Genomic DNA, 24,420 nt, shown 5'->3' with positions numbered 1-24,420 from the left:
CATTCATCCCTTGAGTTAGGTGCATTTTTTTTCCATTACTGAAAGACTCATACGACAGTGTTAAATGGCTTTACAAAAAAGAAAATTGACTAAAAAAGGCGGAGATACAAGGACTGAAAATGACTGTAAAAGCAGCCAATGTCCAAGGAAAACCTTTGAAAGACCTCCAGAAACCCTGGAGAACTATTGCTTAAGACCACTATAATAAAATTCCAAGAAAGTCTGGCTCCTTGGAAGCAAAATATAAAGAAATGTGGAGAGGCTTGAGAATTTGCACTCCATACATACTGCCAAATGTGGTGAACAAAGGATACAAAAGTGGAAAGATTTCTAATTGTGATGACGACATGTATTTTGAGAGCTTCTCTTTGCTTTCAGCTCAAGTTTTCCAGTGTCTGGGTTTCAAACATGAAGGCATGTGCTGTCCTGTTTTTGTAATCACCGCAGCCTGCAGCAGCAAATGGGATTCAAATCTGCCCAGCTCCCTTTCCAGACTCCTGACTATCTAGCAACTTGGAATGCTGAGTTAAAATGTTTAAATGAACACAAAGTTAGCATTTTCACTGACTATATAATTGGACTTTATAATGGAACATGCACTGCATTTGTAATGTAATCCACTCCAATAATATGGCATGCTGTGCAGTGAGGTACAACAGCCAGTCTAACAGTTCTGTGTTTTAGTTAAAGGGAGTAAAATGCTACAGTCCTTTTTTGTGTTGGTATGATACAGCCATACAGTCTATGGATACACGTACATAGAAGAAGTTGATAACTTAGCACTCCAACACCTCATCCAAGTATTGAAGGCATTCAAGTGACAGCACATGAGAAACTGCTAAAGTACCGTAATTATTGGCTCCATAATACCAAGATGGCAGTGGTCACTTGAGCCTTGAGGCTTCCAAACAGGAGTTTACAGGGGGTAACAATCATTTATATACAGTCTAAGAGTGAAAACTATGTGCCTTTTCAAATATTTGCTCGTAATCCAAAGTTAAAAAACCTGGGAAGGGTTTTCGCAGCACAGTTATCAGCGAAGTCTGCAGCACAGTTTGATAGGTTTGTGGTTTTAGATAACGATATTTAACCTGTCCATTTTCATTATTATTCTAAGAATAATGTTAGTAAACAAATTATGAATATAGAAATCGAGTCATTAAATGCATTTAAAATTTTGTTAGTAGTTTTTTTTAATTGAAATACTGTACATCTTTACATGACATCCAGAACCAGCACGCTGACATTTGGCGAGAGAAACTAAAGAACAAGAGAGGCAAAAAATTAGAAAGTGTAACCAAACATGTCAGATCCTGTCATGTGCTACGTCTCTTTTACAGTCTGAGAAAATTAAAAAAAAAAAAAAACATAAATTATGTGAAAAAGCCCCCCAAAAATAGTTTTTTAAAAAATCTGCTAATATTAAAAGGGTCCATTAATAAAAAAAAAATAAATAAAAAATCAGCATTCATCTGGTTGGTGAAAAATCCATCAGCAGAGCAGCTGAACCCACGCACAGATGACTGCATAAGGCCTTTATTTCAGGAAATCTCATGTGGATCCTCAATCCTCCGGAAAACTGCAAGAAAATTCTTTCCTCCATTTCTCTGCACTTTCTTTCCTTCCTCTGTGCAGGTACCCAGACGACTTATGATGACATCATCGGCCTGCCAAAAGAGGATTTAGGATTGAATCACATCTAAGGGTACAGCAGACCAAAACGTGCACTTTCTGATGGGCTCTCTGTCCTGGTCGTTGTGTCCTTGGGCAAGACACTTTACCCTGCCGCCTACTGGTGTTGGCCAGAGGGGCCGATGACGCGATATGGCAGCCTCGCTTCTGTCAGTCTGCCCCAGGGCAGCTGTGGCTACAACCGTAGCTTGCCTCCACCAGTGTGTGAATGTGAGAGTGAATGAATAGTGGCATTGTAAAGCGCTTTGGGTGCCTTGAAAAGCGCTATATAAATCCAATCCATTATTATTATTATTATTATTATTATTATTATTATGACTGTTCAGTAACTTTTTTAGCAACTTTTTCTAACATACAAATCAATTTACCACCATTCTGCGCTTTTCTGATCAATAATAGAAAATTTATGTTTCCTATTTAAGGAAACAGTGCAATATTTTCTATTGCCCCCCCGAAAAACTATTTCCTATTTCATATCCTACTTTTGACTACTTTGCTCCAGTGAGCAGCTGAACACCAAATGCTGATGTCATGACCTGCAAACACAGCGATGCAAAGCATGTCAACGTACCAGTTCTTCATCGAGGACCCGCGTGAACAGTGGATGTTCACTGAAGTGCTTCACCATCCAGAGGTGGACTTCCTCCACATCTGTGATGGTATATACCAAACCCTGACACAAACAGACAAACACACAGAGACCATTAACACAGCTCTGAGAAAAATACTAAAACTTTGCTATTTACTGATATGAACCCATTTATCAAAAAACAAACACACTCACTGCACTGATGAAAAAATAACAAACACATATACGAGTCTCTTTTTTTGACTCTGTCAGACATTTCAGACCTGCAGTTAGTTATATGGTTTCATCACCTTTGGAGAGAAATTTATCTCTAAAGATAAAAATAACCTAATGCCAACACAGAGGTGAATCACCTGTGTCAAGGTAGTTTACTTTGGAGACCATGCTGATAAAATTACTAGAACTTGGATTTCTTTGAACACTTTGAAAAGGCACAGATTTCCACACCAGTGCATGTCAGCACGTATGTGTCTTAATTTCCAGAAAAAAAAAAAAAAGCAGGGTGAGGGACGCCGTTTTATCCTGCCGTTCTGACAATACCCAAGATTTAAAACGTAGTCACAACTTAAAATTAGACTCGTTTTGGTTTGAAACTGCCTCTACAAATGAGCGCACACTTGACAGCCTCCGCTCCCACCGGCAGTTCTGGCTGCGAGCCAACGCTGAAGGCCCTTGTAGAGTTTGCACGCACACCTGCACACACACAACGTATGTATACAGGGAGTGCAGAATTATTAGGCAAGTTGTATTTTTGAGGAATAATGTTATTATTGAACAACAACCATGTTCTCAATGAACCCAAAAAACTCATTAATATCAAAGCTGAATGTTTTTGGAAGTAGTTTTTAGTTTTAGCTATTTTAGGGGGATATCTGTGTGTGCAGGTGACTATTACTGTGCATAATTATTAGGCAACTTAACAAAAAACAAATATATACCCATTTCAATTATTTATTTTTACCAGTGAAACCAATATAACATCTCCACATTCACAAATATACATTTCTGACATTCAAAAACAAATCAGCGACCAATATAGCCACCTTTCTTTGCAAGGACACTCAAAAGCCTGCCATCCATGGATTCTGTCAGTGTTTTGATCTGTTCACCATCAACATTGCGTGCAGCAGCAACCACAGCCTCCCAGACACTGTTCAGAGAGGTGTACTGTTTTCCCTCCTTGTAAATCTCACATTTGATGATGGACCACAGGTTCTCAATGGGGTTCAGATCAGGTGAACAAGGTGGCCATGTCATTAGTTTTTCTTCTTTTATACCCTTTCTTGCCAGCCACGCTGTGGAGTACTTGGACGCGTGTGATGGAGCATTGTCCTGCATGAAAATCATGTTTTTCTTGAAGGATGCAGACTTCTTCCTGTACCACTGCTTGAAGAAGGTGTCTTCCAGAAACTGGCAGTAGGACTGGGAGTTGAACTTGACTCCATCCTCAACCCGAAAAGGCCCCACAAGCTCATCTTTGATGATACCAGCCCAAACCAGTACTCCACCTCCACCTTGCTGGCGTCTGAGTCGGACTGGAGCTCTCTGCCCTTTACCAATCCAGCCACGGGCCCATCCATCTGGCCCATCAAGACTCACTCTCATTTCATCAGTCCATAAAACCTTAGAAAAATCAGTCTTGAGATATTTCTTGGCCCAGTCTTGACGTTTCAGCTTGTGTGTCTTGTTCAGTGGTGGTCGTCTTTCAGCCTTTCTTACCTTGGCCATGTCTCTGAGTATTGCACACCTTGTGCTTTTGGGCACTCCAGTGATGTTGCAGCTCTGAAATATGGCCAAACTGGTGGCAAGTGGCATCTTGGCAGCTGCACGCTTGACTTTTCTCAGTTCATGGGCAGTTATTTTGCGCCTTGCTTTTTCCACACGCTTCTTGCGACCCTGTTGACTATTTTGAATGAAACGCTTGATTGTTCGATGATCACGCTTCAGAAGCTTTGCAATTTTGAGACTGCTGCATCCCTCTGCAAGATATCTCACTATTTTTGACTTTTCTGAGCCTGTCAAGTCCTTCTTTTGACCCATTTTGCCAAAGGAAAGGACGTTGCCTAATAATTATGCACACCTGATATAGGGTGTTGATGTCATTAGACCACACCCCTTCTCATTACAGAGATGCACATCACCTAATATGCTTAATTGGTAGTAGGCTTTCGAGCCTATACAGCTTGGAGTAAGACAACATGCATGGAGAGGATGATGTGGACAAAATACTCATTTGCCTAATAATTCTGCACTCCCTGTACACACGTGCATCAATGCACACACACACAACGGAGGAAAAAGGATAAATTTAGACACAAGCCTTCCATTGTTCCCCACAACCTCCATCAGCATTCACTCCCAGTGTCCCACTGCTGCCTTGACAGCTCTGAGAGGCAGGACTTGGGTGTATAAACCAGCTGTAGGCCACACCGGTTCCCACATTTTATTTCCTGTGAACTCACAGGTTTGTACACAGTTCAATTATGTAGGAAACTAGGGAAGAAATGGTAGTTTAATTCTCAACTGTGACCCATAGTAGGGAAAAAATATTATTGCATATATTGAAAAACACTTACAGTAATGATACAAGCTAAACCACACTGTTTTAAGTGGTTATTGTAGTGATACACTATCAATTTCCACTGTCAACAAATTCCATTAAAAGCTCCAAACCATCAGTGAACTCAGCCTATTAAAGCAGGATTCATGGTAGTGCATTTGTATAGGTTTGCGTTGGTGTTTGGATATACAGAGTGAAGGATTATGGGTATACAACCTACAAAACATATACAGAGCCTAAGTGGGCTTGAACAGAAAGGGCAGCAACAGTAGAGTTTACCGCAGAGAGAGATGTTTTCAACATTGTTAACACTCCAGGGCACGCGGAAGGACCAACAGGAAGCAAGAGTAGCCCACAGACGTCTTTATTTACACATTTTTGACACTGCCCCCCGGTGACAGTAACACAGTACAACATGGAGATGACGGTCTGCAAAGCTGTGCAGCTCACCGTAGGATCAACGCACAACTACGCTGGTCTCTGAACAGCTGTTGTGTTTATCCAAAGACATACGTGAACCAGTACTGCAGCACTGAAGAAAATGTTACTTTAACTGAAGCTCAGCGCTAATGCAGTAGCCATTCTGACTGTGCATCAATCTGAGATTTCCTTCTTTTCATACACATTTCAGTAAAAATGACAACCAATCAACATTTCTTTACTCCAGGTGACTGAAGCAGAAAAAATGTGTTTTTTATGTTTGTTGTTCATAGTTTATCTGAAGCGATAAAATTATTTGTGCATTTCCAATTTTAAATGATAAGCAAGAAAACTGAATAGTTATTTTTTTAATTTATTATCCAGTACAAGTGAGAAATGTAATGCAAAGCTCAGCACAGAATCCTAAGCTATGTATTTTTTCCACTCATTTAAAAAAAGCATAGATTTTATCTTTAGAGTCCGACCGATATCTAAGTTGATAGTTTCTATTTGTTGATTCATTGGTATCTGCATTTATAATGGCCTGTTGCCCACCTAAGGGCACTCTACAAATTCCCTGTTGGCAACACGTTTTCGGAACGCCACATACACGACAACCCGCTGATCCAAGCAGAGCGTCAGTGTGCAATCCAACTTATTGTAGCAATAAAAAAAGATTATGTTTAAATGCAATTATCATATCATCTTAATAAGAATTCATAAATAACTACATATAACAAATCTGTTATGTCTAAAAGCAAAAAAACAAAACAAGCATTAGCTGTTATATCGGATTCTCTTACATCCCTAAATATCGGTATTTGTCTTAAATATCCGATATCGGTCAGGTTTTAATTACATTGAAAGAAAACTGGAAGAAGGACAATGTTTTACATTTTTGTCTGATAAATGATGCATTAATGTTCACTAAAAACTTGGAATAAGCATAACTCAAATACATACCCCTACTCTGAGCGTGTAGGCGTATTCTGCCAACAGAGTGGGACTAATGATCCTCCATTTGTGCTTGGTCTTCTTAAAGTGAGGGTCAGGGAAGAGGAAGAACATCTTAGTGAGCTGAGAGACAGAAACAACACGGTAACAGTCACACAAGCAAGAACCAAATAAAGTGTAAGCAGTTTTATTCAACTATATTTAGCCATGCAACACAACAAAAGGTGAGCAAATCTGGCCCCCATAATATGCTGTTGAATTTTAAACACTGAGGATTGAAAAGTGGAATTTCCCTCCTTGATTTTTTTTTTCCTTTTCTTCCCACAAAGTTCCCCGTGTCTCCGTCCTTGACAAGTGTACAAGTGCAGGCTCCGTTCATATTTGTCTGGCTGATATATTAAAAATACTTCCAGTCACTTTTTATAAGTTAAAATAAATAACATCAGGTACAGACAGAGAGTTGTGGGGATAATCACCGGGGACGGCTACAGCCTCAGGGGCTCCTTCAGTGCTGACAGAAGGTGGAAAAACCTTCAAAGAACTGAATTATTTTTGGGTTACAAAACACACCAACAAGAGGGAGGAAACAAAGAGAGTTTGAATCTTTTAGAATACACTGTTCTGACACTTGAAACACGGCGTGCATGTGGGAAGGATTGTGGCTAGATTTTCATTTCTAGTCTGGGTGGTCTTCACTTAATACTGTCACTTTGAAAATTTGAATGATTTTGAGCCTATTGTAAGAAAAGGTAGACACCCAACGTTAAAGGAGGATGCAGCTGCACTGTTCAGCTCTGGGAAAAAAAATATGAGCCAAGAGGTATTAATGCTTAGAGGCACTGAAGCTCTGCAAGGTTGCTCTTAGCACTGTTCAAAGCCCCAACTCTTTCCAGCATGTCCTATTATTTTAAATGATCTGAAATTGCACACTAAAATATAAATACATTAAACAAATGTGCATGTTTCTATATGAAACACCTTCATGATTTGTGCTCCATAAACGTGTCACTGTTGCTCCTCTTTTTCCTCCTTTAGTTGATACCCACACAGGGCATTTGAGGTGAATTTTTTTATGCAGGATACCTGAATGAACCCTGGTACACTAAGCCCACTGAGCAGTCTAATGCGGGTTTCAACAAGTCAGAGTGCTGCAGCTAATTGGGCCGGATAAAAGGCGTCTCGCTCAGCTGATGTGATGTCAGTCAATGACCCCATTGTTGTGAAATCCCTGGATTTATTGGACCTTGTATAAATTAATTCAGTCCATATGTTGAACACGTGCATATTCTTGTTACCTTGGCATGTCCAGCACAGACTGGCAGCGTCAATTTAACGTTTTTAAAGCCCACGTTGGCTGAGCCATTTAAAAAAAAAAAAAAAGGTCAGGTTTGTATATGTGCTCTAATTCAATAACCTGCACATAATCATATCAATGCTGGCCCTATATATCAGGTAGGTGCATGTGGTTTTTCCTCTATTCATAAAATGCATTAGTGCCACAAAAATGGTGCCGCAGTCATATTCTTTAGGTTTGCTAGAGAATTGTAGAAGCTAAAATGAGCCGCAAGCATTGAACCGCAGCAGAACCTGTAGTAGATTTTTGCAGCTGATGCTGATATCAATTTTTTGGGAGTATTTATATGCCAGCTGGTAAATATCCACACAAAGAAAGAAAGAAAGAACGTTTTTCTATTTTTGCCTCTGTACACCGCCACAAATTTAAATAAGGCAACCGATATGTGATTGAAGTGCAGTGTTTCAGCTTTAATTTAAGGGATTTAACGAAAATAGGAATTACATTTATTTATATACACAGAGACTCAAAAATAATTGGCTGATGAGCAGCTTAATTTCTATGTGAGGCCTGTTTTCCCTGTTATTTTGTGACAAGTGAAGCAGACAGAATATCTTAAGTTGATTCAAAGTGTTGAATTTTTATGAGCGCTAAAGAAATACCAGTGAGGGAGGTTATCATTAGGCTGAAAAGCTAAAATAAACCCATCAGAAAGATAGAGATAAACTTTAGGAGTGGCCAAATCAACAATCTGGTGCATTCTTAAAAAGACTGAATGCACTGGACAAGCTCAGCAACAATGAAAGACCACAGAAGACGACTAAAGCTCATGAGGACAGAATTATTTCCATGGTTTAGAAAAACAACTTCCCAGAATGATGGAAGGAGAAACGTACGGAGATTGAGAGAAACAGCTCATGATCCGAAGCATATCAGTCTAGTGTTTCTTGATGACGTGACTGCTGACAGAACCAGCAGGATGAACTCATAGCAGGGCATCTCAAGGGAGAGAACACAGAATTTGGTCATGTCTGAGAGTTTTACACTTCAAAAGTCCCATTTAAAGTCACGCTAGTTTGTTCAGTTTATTTTAAGTGTCTGAAAATGAGGATGACGCATACATACGTGTAACTCCTAAACAGTTAATGCAAAGTTTTTGTTAAACCTTAAAAATCTGCACTTCATTCACATCTTGATGATCTGATTTAAGTGTAAGAACTACATATAAACTGTGTTATAGATGAATGCCGCACCGCAGACACTGACATCCGGTGTTATTATCTTATTCAAGAACTGAACATTTCATTTTAAATGTGTTTGATATTTGGGGAAAGGTATTCTAATTTGATATGTCAAATGTGTTTGAAATGCTTTTAATTTCTTTAAAAACAAACGTGAAAAACTGCGACTGATCCAGAAGTGATTTCTAACATTTTGCATTATGTTTGATTGAAGCCAGCCTGAGCCAGCTTTGGAAATTTAAGAGTTCTAATACGAATTCCAACAAAAAGCTCAATTAAACCAAATTAATAATGTTCCCTTTTTAATTTCTTAAATCACACTGCTGCCTTATAATGCCCTCATACTTAACCTTTTTCACTAATCCATTTTATGCGGGTAAGAGACCAAGAACATTTTTTAGGGGACTAATCTGCAGCATTTTTGTGAGCTCAAAGCGAAATATTTCTGCAGGAATTACTGAGCGAGTTAAGCCAAAAGACACCTCTGCCGTGCTGATTCATTAAACAGCAGTAACCCACCTGTCCTTTAAAAAAGAAGTTGGGGAGGTACTTCATGGCATTGCTACGAATGCAGGCGATGTTCTGGTAGCTCGCTGGATTTGAGGCACGCAGCGACTGGATACGATCCTGAACATAGTCTGACACTTTCACCCGGATCTCCATACCCAGGATGAGCTTATCTGGGAAGAGTGGAGATAACTCCACTGGAGTGCAGAGAAAATAAAGACACAAACATGATGTAGATTACGGAGCAATAAAAGGCTGAATGTGGTCTTTATACACAGGCTGTGTGTAGTACCTAAAAGCCCCCCATATCCACATCCAATGTCAGCAAACTCGACTCGAGGGGGCTCTGTCTCACTCAGGCTGCCAGTGAATAAGTCTGGATACAGCTTGGACCAGTCCATTTTATCAGGACACACAGGGCTGAAGAGCAGGAGGAGAAAGTACATCACTATAAACAGTTTTCAATTAAATCGTATTCTGCGGAAGACAGACCCCTTTTGAAAATAAAGGATCCATCAGCAGCGATCCTCTATTTCCTGTTTCTTTTATGTTATCTGTTTGTTTTATTCTCATACCAATCCAAACACTCAGAAACACCTAATCGTGCTCACAGAGAACCGTGCACATGGAGCTCACTCACTAATCAAAGGTGTGGTGCGCCATCGGGTTTGAATGGGCTCGCTGTCTGTAGTAACGCTTCTGCGGCATGGACGAAGCCATGATGGATCAAAGGAAAGATGTTAATGCCGACGATGTTCAGGATGTTCACCCAGTTATGAACAAACTGCCGGAATCTGCGCTCACTCACGCTTGTTTCCACTCAGTTTGTTAGTCGCAGGGTTCTTTCGTCATCACCAAGCGTCCGCTCGGGGTTGCCAGGTTTGCTGATACCGGCTGAAAAACTCAACATTACAGTTTCTTTGTTTTCAAGTGATTTGTGTTGTTTTTAATGTTTACTGATCTATTACAGAAACCACAAAAATATGTAAACAAATTTTACCTGCACAAAGATAAACGTAAGTGTAAAAATGCAACTCCTCCCTAGTTGTGGGATGGAATGAAATTACCTTAAAGTTCTCTTTCTCTTCATGCATTCTGCAGTTATGTGGCTATATATAGGGTATCAGAAAATTCTGCCTCTGACCCAATGGGAGCTGATCCTCAATCTTGGAATTTTGAACGTTCCTCAGTATCTTAGCTGTTCCTTGGTCTGCTGTCTTCTGCACAGAAACCTCGGATGTTGTGCGTGGAATCTTTTAGAATCTTATCTTCCAGTTTCTGGGTTTGATCTCCTAGTGCTCCCATTACTACTGGGACCACTTTTGACTTTGTCTTCTACATCTGCATCAGTGGTTCCTTCAAGCCCCTAGTACTTCTCTGTTCTCTATGCTGTCCACTGGATGGCCACATCTATCACAGCTGTGGTCTTCTGCTCCTTGTCAGCCACCACTGTGCCTGGTTGACTCGCCAGCAGCTGCGTGTCTGTCTGGAAGTCCCACAGGATCCTAGCACCTTTGGTGGTGTCTCCCGTATGTGGCAGAGATGTTCTTGTACACTATCTCAGCCACACAGCACCTTTGTACAATCTGTAACTTGGGTGCAGCTGGCTGTGGTAGACCCCTGCCTTTATAGATCTGATTCTTAGGGGCCACATGTATTCAGTCAGAATGACATCCAAATGTCTTTACTGTGGATCCTGGTGGGCTGGACAAGGGACTGGTGCGATTTGCCTTGGAGTGTTGTTTTCCACAGTCCCAATGAATTCCATTTTGGCCCTCTGGTGTTATTTCCAATGCCTTGCTGAGCTGTGCTCATGTATTGACTCATATGCCTACTCAATTTACTCAGTTTGGTTAGCACATTTTTTTTAATATTAGGATTTTTACTGACAATTGAATGTTTAAAGCATCAAACAGTCAGATCTTTGTTTCCTAAATTGAGACGAGACAAAACCTAGAACATAAAATGTGACATTCTATGCACTTTTAACACATCCTAAAGTTTTATTGGGCATTTTCTTGACTTATCCATCAGTTCAACTTGAAAACAGCACAAGTTACCAAGATCATGGCAAACCCTCAGACATACACAGAAACATTAGAAGGGGAACTGCTACAGTGGTCATACGTAGAAGCACAATCATTATCACCATCAAAATCTCACTTACGTTGTCAAATCCAAATCAACCTTAAAAACAAATCCAAATCCAACTTTTTCTTTTCTTTTCTAAGTAAAACAAACTTGTTTGGTTACATTTTGAAACCTTAGTCATAGTGTTAAAAATGGTTACTTGCTTTAAGAAAGAATCTGTTCAAAATCAGTTTTTTTTTCTCAATTCACAGGCTTCACATTTAAAGTCTAAATAAAAACTTCAAGTTTCTCACAAAATATGTAATACTCATCCTTAACTCCAGCAGAATCTGAGAAGGAAATATGAAAGTGGAAGTTCACGGCAGTGTTTATATGGCAGATTGGGATTTTATTTAATTAAACCCCAATCAACACTTTTCTCCTCCTTAAACATTATAGCACTTTAGTCAGCTTCATACGGTGGTCACTCTCATGACCACCTCATGGTTGCTGCTGTGCAAGTTGTTGGGTCTTAGCTGGCTAAGGAAATGTAAAACAGTGTAGCCACAGTGGTGGTTGAGAATAGTCCTGATATGGCGGTTTGCCCTCCGGCTGCTGTCTGTGACAGTGTGAGAAGAGTTCCTCTCTACTCGAACAGTGCTTTTGCTGCTGGAACTGATGGGGTCCCCTAAGTCCTTTGCTTTGTCATAATTCAGCACTTTCCACTTCTGGTTCACCGCCTGCCAGCGCTTAAAGATCCGGTAGACAGATGATCCTTCGTGGATTATAAGGCCTGCATGTGAAGATCAAAGGCAAGAAAAGAAATGTTACTGTAGGCATTTAAGGACGTAGAATGTTTCTGTCCTCATCTGTGTTTGTGTGCAAACCAGAACATGGTGTGCGATGTGTGCTACAATTCCCAGGTTAACTGACATGTCTCCTTGAAATAGTGTGCAACGGTGGGCAACAGGCTTTGAAATATGTGTGCTCTCATGTGGTGTGTGTGTGTAAAAAAGTGTTATCCTATTGGCAGTGCCATGTATTGGAGTCTGAAAGATTTATCAGAGGGCCAATCTTAGCAGCAGGCTGTTATTTCTGGCCAATATGGCGATGCTGATCTATCAATGTCTGAATTTATAACAGCTGATAAATAAAAAATTTAAAGAGTAAATAAGTGACAGGAGAAACACCAGTCCACCATGTCATGAGTGTTAATGTTGCATAGTTTGTCCACTAGAAGGCACTTCCTGTCAACTTCCAGCAACAATAACCAGCTGATCAGAGCAGAGGCGGGCTGAGCATAAACAAGTATAGCGGCCTGAGAACCAGCCTATTCATTTATGTCCTCTGTAATGGACATTTGTTTTTGGTCTAGATATCTTTTGACTTATTTGAGCTACCCTACTAAGTCTTGATGCACTAAATAGAGGACATCTTCCATTGATATCTCATGTGTTTGGGCCTCTTTTAGCTCCAAAGAGGAAGGAAATCACACAAAAAAAATTACTTTGGAAGATCCCTTTTTCCTTGGTTCTCAGGAGGATATATCAGAATATTTTATATCACCAAATATTGGTATTGGTTTCTGTCTCAAAAATTCTATATCATTCAGGCTCTAATATAAACCCTGCTGTATTACAAAGGCAGCACACTCAGTGTAATACCTGTGTGTCAGACCAGAGTGTTCCTCTCACCATTGTCTGAGTACAAAAAGTTTTCAGGCAAACTCTTTCAGTTTTCTTCAGTGTGAAATCCTAGTGTTAACTTCATCCTCTTTGTGCTCCAGATTCGCTTCATCTCCCTGCAAGCCCCTGATCCTCTTTGGTCTGCCGGGCCTCCATCAGACCTTCATTCTATGTGGCCAAAGCCATTCAGGGACATGCTCTGCTACAATTCAGATCTAACAACGCTAACTTTTTTTTATATTAAAGCCACAAAAGCATCTATTCAAAATGTATTTGGTTTTATTTACAAACCTAACAAGAAGCAATCTTAATATTGGGGATGATTGGTTTCCCTTTAAAAAGGAAGTAAGCAATTATATTAAATTACTTGTTATAAGGTAAGTTTGGATATGGTAACTGAAAAAACCCCCCAACATAAAATAATGTATCTTACAGGATGTAGTGCAATTTTGTGTAATTATAGGGAATATACTTTTTGAGCCCCTCAAAAAACTGATTGTCATTCCCATAGCTTGGAAATCAGTGATTCTTTGTGTATAATCATGTACAAAGGTTTTTGATAATTTTTGATACAATAGTCACCAGACTGCAACAGATGAAGCTATTAAACAGCAGCTGTAGCAGGTTTTGAAACTACCTTAAAAATCAGTGCAAGTTAGAATTAGACTCTCTATATACTCTAGCCAAAAAAGTCACACATTCTAATATTTCACTGAACCGTATTTAGCTGTAATGTATGCATTTGTCTTGGCATCGCTTCAACAAGCTTCTGCAGTGTCACAACATTAATTTTCATCCTGAGTTGCGTTAATTGTTCGCCAAGATTTTGTACTTATGATGAGGGAGTCGGACCGCTGCGCAAAGTGTTCTCCTGCACATACACAACATTATCAGTGGGGTTAAAGCCTGGAATCCATGGTGGCCCGTCCATGTGTGAAGATGATATTTAATGTTCCCTGCACCACTCGTCCACAAGAAACCCCAGCAACACTTGGGCAGGCATTACACTGCCCCCACAGGCTTGGACGGTATTAGGCATGATGGTTGCATCACTTCATCCCTTGTCTTCTTATCCTGATGCAATAAGAGACAACACGACCCTTTTCCATTGCTCCAGAGTCCAATCTTTATGCTCTATAGGCAGCCTTTTTTTCTCCACTGATATGTGGTTTTCTTAAGGCTGCACAGCTGTTTAGTCCCATTCCCTTGAGTTCTCTTCACATTTTGCTTCTGGAAACACACTCTTGCTTTCATCAGTAACCATAAACAAAGCTGCAGGTTCTACTGTTGATTTGCTTTACAATTTGATTTCACTAAATATTTAAACAATCTCTGACCGTTTGATCATTCGAGTTTTCTTTTCTGACCATATTCGTTCCTCGAAGTTGATGGTAGTAATGCCGTGCACCGTTCTTAATATGATTTCTGTAGTTATAGTAAGTAAATTTTAGTAGCTTGATGCAGGCCAATAATTCAACCCATCTTTTTCACGACAACGGCAACCTGTTGCCAGCCCAAACATATAAATCACTGTAGTAATGATCCAATGGAAAACTCCTAAAGCACCTATTTACTTAGATAAACCAAACTGTTGCCCTTTTTTGGGAACCTTGCAGTGTATATGGTGATGGGTTTAGATTTTGTTATTGTCATTTGTATTTAGAAACATTTAACCATATATGCTTAGAGGTGTATAATCATTTGTGGATTGAAAGAATGTCTCATCCTAGGAGGTCTGTAACAACTCTGTGTAGCATGAAGGGGGAGTGCGTTCACTCCCTCTACAGAGTGTTCCGGCGTAGATCACACCTCCTAGGAGAGGTCGTATCTTCTCTTGCTGATATATGGTATAGCAAACACACGTATATCTGTTTAAGTATAAGAGCCTTTTGTTCAGATGGACCGCTAGACTCCTGGCACCAGCTTTGGGGAGTCTTCACAGGGTCACATCTGGACCCCCCCACACACACACACACACACACACACACACACACACACACACACACACACACACACACACACAGTATTCTTTGTTCACATGTATACCTATGTAAGATGTTATATGTTAATGACCCTATGCATATTCATGTAACCACAATAAAAGGAGTGCTATGGGGAACCTGGCTGAGAGTCTGACGGTGGTCAAGTGGTGGAACGACACTCGGCCCCAGCCAGGTCTCCCTCATGCATGAGTAAACCAGAGAACTTTGGTGCCTTGTGTCTTGCTTTTTGCTGCGTAGCAGATTGTCCTTAACATTCCAGCGAATAGGTTTATGCTACAAACCTATCATATGGACTCACGACAAATTACTTAGAATAATCACCAAAAGATAAATTCTAATAAATTATTGGGAAATTGCAGAGTTGTAAGATAAAAAGTCAGATTATGCAAGAATGGCACTCAGTTTGATGACATTTACACCAAGTGTGAAATATATAATAACGAATATGTGGCAGCCGTAGTATCTGTGTCTTACCTATGCAAACTATGTCCATGAAGCCGTACATGCCGTAGCATATCTGGAAGAGAAGGTCCTGTCGTTGCCATTTGGCTGAGGGGCTGAGAGAGGACCAAACCAACCAGGAAATACTTGCGATGAGGAACAGAGAGCCGAGGATAATGGCTGCAATCTGTACCTTCTCAATCACAGTCAGAGAGATGGCCTGCCACTGGATACAGACACAAAAACTGAATGAAATGGTTTTTCAGATAGAAACTGCAAACTGCTTCTTGATTATGTGAGATAATAGCACAGAGTTTGAATCGTTGCCGTACATCTAAAGAGGCCCTGTTTTTTTTATCAGCACATATTTCCCAGATGGTTTCTGTGATTTCTGGAGCATAATCACTGAATCTCACAGGCAATAACAGCAATTGTGTTTGGCAGGTTTGAAAGTGGATTTGAGGATAATCCGATCTCCATAATGAAACTACAGACTCTTCTCTGCTGCACGTTTTTGAAAGAGAATAAATTACTGGAAACAAAATTATTCTTCGTAAGTTTCATTATCTCTTCTCGTTTTTGTCCTGCTACAAAATAAAACTCAAAATTTGTCAAAATTGGAAGCATGTCTACTCCTGATTCTGACTGTAACTAATCATAACTATGGTACTGTGGCATTTATTAATTTGGCATGTATTAGCCAGTATGGAACAACAGTAGTGATGGCACATTCTCCAACATAGCATACGGCGTCTCTCACACAGAAAAAGGACACAGGTCGAATATGTTCTGTCATTTCCTTCCCCTGGCCCCAGACCAGTCAAGGCAGATGGCTGCCCCTCCCTCACTCCGGTCCTGCCGGAGGTCTCATCCTGATAAAAAGGAGATCTTACTTTCCGCCTCTGCCAAGTGCTTGCTCACAGGAGATCATCAGATTATTGGAGTTTCCTTTCTAAAATTATAGGGTCTTTACCTTGGATTAGAAAGCTCCTTGAGATGGCTGCTGCTATTAGCATTAAGATGCTGAAATCACTTAGACCAAATCATTCAACTCTTTCAAATGTGCAGTGCCTCATTTTATTGTTCTTGGCAACCTCCGCCTGCAAGCCCTCAATCCTCACTGTTTTCTTCTCCATTTGTTCAAAGAAGCCCTAAAAATAGCTCTGTGAAAAGTATGCAAAGCTACTGTGCTTCCTGTTGGGAACCGGTGCAAGTTTACTGAACAGCATGAGTTCAAAATGACTGGGAGCCTGAGGGGATGGTAATGTGAATACTTCATGGCCTCTACAGAGTGCCAGCACATTGATTCTTAGATTACAGTGACCCCTAATGTGATTATCGTGCTCCTCTGCCAGTCAGTCACTCAAATCTGGCAAATTAACCTTTATTGATGGCTTTCGGCCATAAAGCCATCAAGGACTTTATTCTTGTAGCAATTCTAAACCCTATAGGAAGGTTTTACACTGTTAACATTAAAACACAGTAAGAGTAGAACAAAACCACATTGACCATACCTGCAGTGGGTTTTTGGTTCTAATGGCCAACACCTGGTACTTAAAGTAGCAGAGCTCACAGCTCCAGGAGCCTCTCTCACTGATCCAGCGGATAAGGCAGGACTGGTGGGTACAGCGCACTGAGCCATCACAGCGACAAGGGCTCAGCAACTCCCCCTGCAGGATGAAACATTAAGTGCATGAAATAGCCTTCCACAGAGCCTCCTGTAGGGTAAAACTCCCACCGAATGAAGATTTGAGTCACACAGTTGACAGTAAAAATAGGAATAAAGATCTCTATCATTGATTTTGATTTTCACAGCTTTAGCAATGTTCCTGTTGTGTTTTACCTGGCAAAGACATTGTTTGAGGGCATCTCTGGGTCACAGACCTGTCTGGAGCAAGTACCAACAGATAAAATAATTTACTGTTTCTGGTTGGCAAGAAGGGGGGTGGTAAATGTTTGAGTTATGCCAGTGGGTTTTATAGGGTATGTGTGGCGTAGTTACAAATACCGTGAATTAAATCAAGACTGGACTCGTACTCCATTGCAGACGGCTGCAGACACCGTGGATGAATTGTTATTCTATATTCTCTACAGGTCTGCTTTCAGGAAGAGTACACAGTTAGCGAGTCTGCAGTGTTGTGGTTGTGCTGGCTCAATCGTGGTCACTGCAAATTGGATGCATGTCCACTGAGATATACATCCACTGACCTGTCGATGTAGAACGTGTAAAGATACTTACAGTTGTGTTCTGCTTTAATATGGAGTTAAAAACTAATTACACTTGTTTTGCCTTGACTGATAAGCACTGCCTGTACATGTAACCTCACAGTGTTGTGTTATCTCTCTCAGTAGTGAACAGGATCCTGTAACTCCAGCCTCTCCTTTGGGAACCATCTTAGAGTTTGTTGACTCTTCCTACTCTTTCTGACAGCTTGGAGTGCTTCTTTACTTGGCAAGCTTTGCTGGCATTTCATACTGAACATTATTTGGCTTTTTCAGCCTGCTGCTGTGCTGCTGATGCTTTGCTACTCTCTTTTTGTGGTGAAGTAATCAATAGCCAGTAAGGCTTTTTGTTGTTGTTGTTGTTGTTGTTAAAAAAGGAGAGTTTTTGAAGAAATTCTAGGAAATTATTACTTATGGGAAGGTTTGTGGTTTGAACTTTGGCTCCTCCAGTCTGCATGTTGATCTATCCTTGATAAATATACCAATGGAAATGGAATGGAAATGCAGTACATAGGGTTAAAAAACAGAGTTGGTATTGCATGGTTGGTCAAAATCTGATGGTACTGCATTCATAATTTCATCAATTTTGACCAAATCCCCAGCACCACCAGCTAAACCATGAAAGAGCCTCTGCTGTGTGTTACAAATGCCTGCAGACACTCACTGTTGTACCTTTCTCTCCTTTTTGAGCCTTTTTTTTTATTAGTGAATGATTTATAGGTCAGCTTTAAAAGGTTCAGCACACACAAACAACATTCCTCTGAAAATATTCAGGTACACGGACTGGTCTGAAAATGAGTGAAGGAGCAGCCAAAGTCCAAAAAAATAAGAGAAAAAGACAAACTTTGAAAGACCAAGAAAGCCTGGAGAACTATCGCTTAAGACCACTTTAAAAATGACAAATAAGTCTGGCTTCTTGGAAGAAAAAATTAAAGAAGCAAGAGGCGGCTCAAGATTTTTGCACAGTGTATAGTATATATGTGCTGTCTGCCTTAATATCCTGCGCTTAAGCGATTTCAAACATGAATTCACGATGACACTATGTGTTATTCTTTGACTATATGCTTCCTAAGACCTTTATCTGAATACACTTACCTTTCTATACTTTCCCCTTAAAAGAAACCACAGGATATCTGTTGCAGGTTTTCATTGTCAGCATGACTCCCTAAGGCCTTTGGACTGACAACACTCTTGCACATCTTCATTTATTTCCTGTCTGACTCTGGGTGACGTGCGAGGCCTTTAATTATGTGGATTTCTGGAGGCGAACCAAAAACTTTACGGACACCTCCAGCAGAGTCTGTCTGTGGGAGACACTTTCACTGTACTTTGACCTTCCTGTAACTAAAACACATGATCAAAGGTTTGATCCCTTCATTAATGGTTTCTGCTACAGAGTCAGAGTTATTAAACAGATACTGCCCTTCGAATCCCTTAGAATAACAATGAGCATAGATTGATTTATTTTCATGCTGAGAAATCCTTCTTAAAACCTTTCTTTATTGCTTTTTAAAAACAGCCTAATTTTGTGCATCAGATGCTGAATCTGTTACCGTAAAGACTTCACTACTTCACACAGTACATATAAAGCTCCTCCCTTTTCTCTGAGACTATTCTTAACTGATGCCCTTTGTCTGCCCACTGCTATTTTCAGATCGCTGTTGATAGATAGTTCCCCTATTTTAGTCTTACTCTCCCTGACTTCGTTCTCTCTCTCTTTTTTAAACTTCAGAGCAGATGTGATGCAGTCTTCCAGATACTGAAAACAAGTTGAAACTGATCTACAGTAGCTGACATGTTCTCCATGTGTTTGCAAAGGAAACACATGGAATCCTTACCACATCCATGGCACATAAAAGGAATCCTTACTGGTTTTACACATCAAGATTGCCTTAAAGGTCCTCGGGAGCACTTCTGCATTTGTGAAAAAAGATGTTATCACAGGTTATATCTGCCAAGCAATACAGAATTGTCTGTTGATGTACTCTCAGACTTTGGGGGCAGTGGGAATACTGAACTCCTTCATACCTGAGCATGAAAAATAGCCTTCGATTATTTGTTCACTCTTTTTAGTAACACAAGGAGACTATATGTACAGTTTCACTATGCAAACCTGAATTGACAGTATATTATGCTGAATCTTGACTCTTATGTGACTCCAGTAAAGGCTGAGGGGCTTTATTTGTGTGTGTCAGATGATACCACTTACTTACTAGTCCTCAGCAGCTTCAGGAATTATCCCCTGCTCCTAGCATTACACACCCAAATCTCTAACTGAGTTGCATTGTGGGTAATGCGCAACACTTTTGGAGTTTCAGTCCTCACTGGTAAAGTAAAAATCTGGAGATTTCACCCTCTGCAGCTTTATCGGCTGTTCCCTTATTTTCCAAGCAGATGGATCTATGTGTTTGACTTCTTGACACAACCTTTATAACGACTTGGGATGGGCATTAGAAGTACACTTGTTGTGACTTCCTGAGAACCAGGAATTGTTCACATTTCATGTAAATGTGTTAACTATTAGACCTGCTCCAGGTTTGACCATTCATTAAGTCTGCCTCTAGGTAAATCACACTCAAGTAAAGCATTTGAGTGCATAAAGAAAGAGCTTGAGTACACTGGGCTAAATGCAGCTCAGGCTGGTGGTAAACTTTAAAGATCTGGCTTCAACTTCTTTACTCTTTTGGACAATGAGTAAATTTTCTAAGCAAACGTTCTCCATGTATCCGGTGGAAACTTTTCTGAGCAACTTGTCTTAAGACAGTTTCTTCAAGTGATTAGAGGGAAGCACCATGAACACGCCACTGCTAGAGGCCCCAGTGGTGTTTGTTCCTCCAGCACCAATACCTTCTTTTTTTTCTAACTTTACCTTTTCTGGCCCCTGGAAGCAGATCCGGCACTGCGGTGATCGCGTCCCGCTCTCTGAGAGACTCGGGAGTGAAGCAGCATCCATGCTTCCTACTCCTCCTCCCTGAGGTTTGGCACCTTCTTTATCGTCGAACGCCAGGCTTCGTGGCCGGAGGTCAGATCCATAGTACTCCTCCTCGTCGTCCCGCTGAGAGCAGCTCAGCTGTGGCCAACCACAGCCTCCAATAGCGAGCCCTCTCATCGTGGTCTGTGTGTTCGGGTCAGTGTCCGTCCTCCTGCTTGATCCAGAGCGCATCAGTAGCAACACTTTGAGTTCATTAAAGAACATCCGGATGCGATACTTAAACATTCTTCAGCAGCTTTACTACACAGCCACAAACAGAGCAACCTTCAGCTTTACTGCCACAGTCCCTTCATTATTATTATTATTATTATTATTATTATTATTATTATTATTATTATTGTTGTTGTTGTTGTTGTTGTTGTTGTTGAGGTATTGGATTGATTCAAGTAGACAGTTCAAATCTTAATGAATAAAATTCAGATCTGAATTGAGAAAGCATGCGACTAACATGATAGGCTATTAGATCAGCCCATAGCTCTTTGCATATCCTGTTGTTATAGCATGTGCACCGCAATCCAGCCAATAGGGAAGGATTATTTTTCATGGACAGAGGCGTTTTCTTTCGGGATTCAATGGAGGCTGAGAGCCACGAACTGTGAGGCACAAACATTAAAGTCAGAGTAGTCCAGCAGCATCCTCTTACACGTCTCCATCCCGCTCGCTCGCTGATATCGCAAGGTTCAAACGGGTCATCTCGATGTTGTGAATCACAAGGAGCTGTCCGAGGTTTGCCACAGAATGTTTTCTTCTTCTTCGTGCGGAAGCAGCGAGGGTGTCTGAGGTGTTGGGTTGATGCTGAATCCTATTACCAACTAAGTCCAATCCGATTTATATTTGAGTTTCTCATTTACCCACAGAGCGGGTAGAATTACACGAGGTGACAAGCGTGCATCCTTTGTTGTCTGGCAGTGGCATCCATCACTTCGCCACTCTTTCCTCCTGTTCGCTTTAGCCCTTTCCCCCCTCTCTCTCGTTCTCTGCTGTTACATCGGGCGGTGGGGGAGCTCGTCCCGCACTTTCTCCCCTTAAGCAGGTCCGACAGCCAGATTATAAAGTTAGAATCCAGCGGGGTTCAATCTCAGCGGAGAAAGCGAAGAAAATAACATCACATGAAAACAAAATCCTTTCACAGCAACTTGTAATGCCACTTCTTTTCCCGACCATCTCTGCGCCACAAATCAGGGAGAGCGAGAGGATGCCAGATATGGATTCCTGTGAACACAAAAAGAGCAGACCGCAACTGTCCCTTCCGGGTTGCTAAAAAAAACTGCACCTCCTCACTTATTTAGCAAATCATATAAAGACCCCGGAGAATAGGCGAGACAATGAAGTGCCACTTCACCTGGTAGACTGTAGTATAGTGTCTCCTTCATCATAATCCCAGGATGCTCAAATTCGATTTTCAGAAGTTTCGCATGCACGTCAGCTCAAACCACCAAAACTTCGTTATCTGTATAGTTTCCTATTTTTAAAAAAAGACCTTTGCTTCTTGCAGCTAAGAAGAAATTATCTCCATCCTTCATTGGTGGTGTAGCTGCTGACTGTGGCTGCTGTCCAAGGTGCTGATATTCATGTGACGTTAAAGCCACGTGCTGTTATTCGTCTGCTGGTTGAGAAAAAAAGCAACTATTGTAATAATCCAGTGAGTGAGTGCATGTGTGTGGTTGTCAGCTGTTCTGGTATTACCCATGTTGTGAAGACCTAAATCTATTCAAACAGTCAATTTATAGGGACGTGTCTTTCTTCTGGGGACAAAAAACAAAGTCCCCTCAAGGAAAATCATTGGATTGCATGGAGGTAATGAAATGTCCGCAGAAATCATGGAAGCCCAACAGTTTGCGTGTGTGTCTAACAACCAGAACAAAAGCTCTCCAGGGTTGAAACAGTAGAAAGTGTGCATATAAGATGATTTAACAGATTCATCATTCACAGGAACATAACAACACAGCACAGATAATTGTTTCAGAGGAGACAGTGTACGGTTTATTATTAAATAAATAAACATGCTCTCTGTTCTCCCATTACAAGAAGCAGCGATTGGGCCAGAGCAAAAAGGCAGATTCAAAAGATGTAATGTTTCACTAGAATGAAAAAGCTTTATTTATTATTTTCTCGTGAGACTTAATCACAGGGGCTGGAGGGAAAACTAGAGTCTGTGGTGAGGAATCCACTGCAACAGAGGGAAAAGTGAGTTAGTTGTGGATGTGATTAGTTTTTACCTTTGTTCGGCAGATTTACGGGGGTTTGACAGGTGCTTCCAGGAGCAGAGAGGCAGCTATGTAAGTGATGTGATCTTGAGTGATACTTTCTTCAGTGATCGATTAAGGAATGTACTGCATTACTTTTAAGAAAAATAACAAATAAAATGTTATTCATTACTTTTTTGGAGTAACAACCCCCAGTACTATTTACAGCACAGTGGTGGGTTTTAGCTTAAAAATACAAGAAACTGTAAAAGTATATTTTGTGAAAGGAAGTCTAAAAATCGCCCTGATTGGTGATCTGTCCACAGTGTCCCTGATAGCTGGGATAGACTGTTTTCTTACAGTCGTGCATGTCTGCATTGACTCTGAGAACATCAGTGTGTCGTCTATTCGATGTGACAGGGACCAAGAGTTTTGACTGCACAGATTGCAATGAATATTTTGAGCCAAAGGTTTTTGACCTGAACAAGTAGATGCAGTCAGACTGCTCGGTAATGTCCTAAGTATAAAGAGGTCATGTAGTGAGATCAGGAATTATTACTCACATTTATTATAAATCACATTTTTATGACACAAAGTTTGTTTTAGCACATTCAAGCTCACAGCTGCCACACTTGCACCCAAACCTCACCTAAAACAACTGCAAGGCTTCTGTGTAGGTGCAGACGTTGTGGTATTTATTTAGACTACATGAAACTGTGTGTGCAAATGTGCATTTGTCATTATTTATTTTGGTATTAAATAATTTTTTAATTTATGGCTTTATGTGTTTCTTAAAGCAGCCACTGTTTCCCATTTTGACAGCTTCGCACGAAGATGCAAAGCTGTCAAGAAGGCATGATGTCATTACCTGGTAAGGTAACAGAAGAGCTTCTTCGGAGTTTAATTGGCACCGTCTGTGTTCCAGCTTAACCAAACTACCTCATTTACATCAGCTGATTGTGGAGGCCAGGTCGTCTGATGCACCACAACACCTGGAGGCTGTGTAAGGGCCACAGGTTCACCTGGTCTGTGATACATAAAGCCATAGTAGCTGGAACATAAATCTAATTGGACCAAAGCACATACTTTGGTCTTCAGTTCAGCTTGTGTTTCTTGGCCCAAGCAATTTTCTTCTTATTATGGAGCTCCCTGGGTAGTGTGTGCTATTTGAACTGTGGGAAGCATTGGGCTGTACTCTGAGGTGCTAGTAATAGGCAATTTGAGGCTGGTAACCAAACTTTCATCAGCCATTGTGACATGAAATAGTAGGCAAGCACGGGTGTTGCTAATCACATTAATGAAGGTTCAGTTATTTTTAGGTCCAGAAGTATCTTTAATGTGATTAGTAACATCTGTGCTTACCTACTACTTTAAGTCAAAATGGATTTTGTGAAAGCAGACTGTCATACTGAACAGTTTGACAGTTACTTGGATTTTATAAAACAAGGATCTTCTTATTGAAAATGACATAAACCTCCTTGAGAAGTAAATCAATCATTTGAAGAAGGAATATAGAGAAAAGTGATACTTCTTAAAAACATAAGAAGTGTAGTCTGAGGTGAT

The 24,420-nt window shown here is 40.6% G+C and overlaps 2 protein-coding genes across 2 annotated transcripts; both read right to left on the bottom strand.

Moving 5' to 3' along the window:
- Positions 1–1,175: 1,175 nt before the first annotated feature.
- On the bottom strand, positions 1,176–10,101 carry mettl1 (methyltransferase like 1). The gene is made up of 6 exons (XM_040028910.1): positions 9,898–10,101; positions 9,550–9,677; positions 9,270–9,454; positions 6,225–6,338; positions 2,264–2,365; positions 1,176–1,667 (listed from the first exon to the last, which is right to left on the bottom strand). The coding sequence occupies exons 1-6, from the start codon at positions 9,975–9,977 to the stop codon at positions 1,542–1,544; spliced, it is 735 nt and encodes a 244-aa protein (XP_039884844.1). The 5' UTR covers positions 9,978–10,101; the 3' UTR covers positions 1,176–1,541.
- Positions 10,102–11,110: 1,009 nt separating this feature from the next.
- LOC120731729 (E3 ubiquitin-protein ligase MARCHF9-like) lies at positions 11,111–22,657 on the bottom strand. Its single transcript, XM_040028908.1, has 4 exons — positions 20,549–22,657; positions 16,971–17,126; positions 15,490–15,682; positions 11,111–12,120 (listed from the first exon to the last, which is right to left on the bottom strand). The coding sequence occupies exons 1-4, from the start codon at positions 20,894–20,896 to the stop codon at positions 11,801–11,803; spliced, it is 1,017 nt and encodes a 338-aa protein (XP_039884842.1). The 5' UTR covers positions 20,897–22,657; the 3' UTR covers positions 11,111–11,800.
- Between the last annotated feature and the right edge of the window lie 1,763 nt (positions 22,658–24,420).

Source organism: Simochromis diagramma, unplaced genomic scaffold (genome assembly GCF_900408965.1).
Source record: "Simochromis diagramma unplaced genomic scaffold, fSimDia1.1 OVJJ01000483.1, whole genome shotgun sequence".
NCBI lineage: Eukaryota > Metazoa > Chordata > Actinopteri > Cichliformes > Cichlidae > Simochromis > Simochromis diagramma.
The sequence above is the reverse complement of the archived record's forward strand: the minus strand, read 5'-3'. Positions and strand labels throughout refer to the sequence as shown.

What these genes read in the sequence shown, in the direction of transcription:
- mettl1 (XM_040028910.1), bottom strand. Translation starts at nt 9,977, where the DNA reads ATGGCTTCGTCCATGCCGCAGAAGCGTTACTACAGACAGCGAGCCCAT. An exon ending in ACTTCTTTTTTAAAGGACAG is followed by an intron (nt 6,339 to 9,269) that starts GTGGGTTACTGC and finishes TCTGTCTCTCAG; the next exon opens with CTCACTAAGATGTTCTTCCT. An exon ending in GGGTCCTCGATGAAGAACTG is followed by an intron (nt 1,668 to 2,263) that starts GTACGTTGACAT and finishes CTCTTTTGGCAG; the next exon opens with GCCGATGATGTCATCATAAG.
- LOC120731729 (XM_040028908.1), bottom strand. Translation starts at nt 20,896, where the DNA reads ATGTTTAAGTATCGCATCCGGATGTTCTTTAATGAACTCAAAGTGTTG. An exon ending in GCTTCCAGGGGCCAGAAAAG is followed by an intron (nt 17,127 to 20,548) that starts GTAAAGTTAGAA and finishes TTCATCCTGCAG; the next exon opens with GGGGAGTTGCTGAGCCCTTG. An exon ending in CATGGACATAGTTTGCATAG is followed by an intron (nt 12,121 to 15,489) that starts GTAAGACACAGA and finishes CTTCACATGCAG; the next exon opens with GCCTTATAATCCACGAAGGA.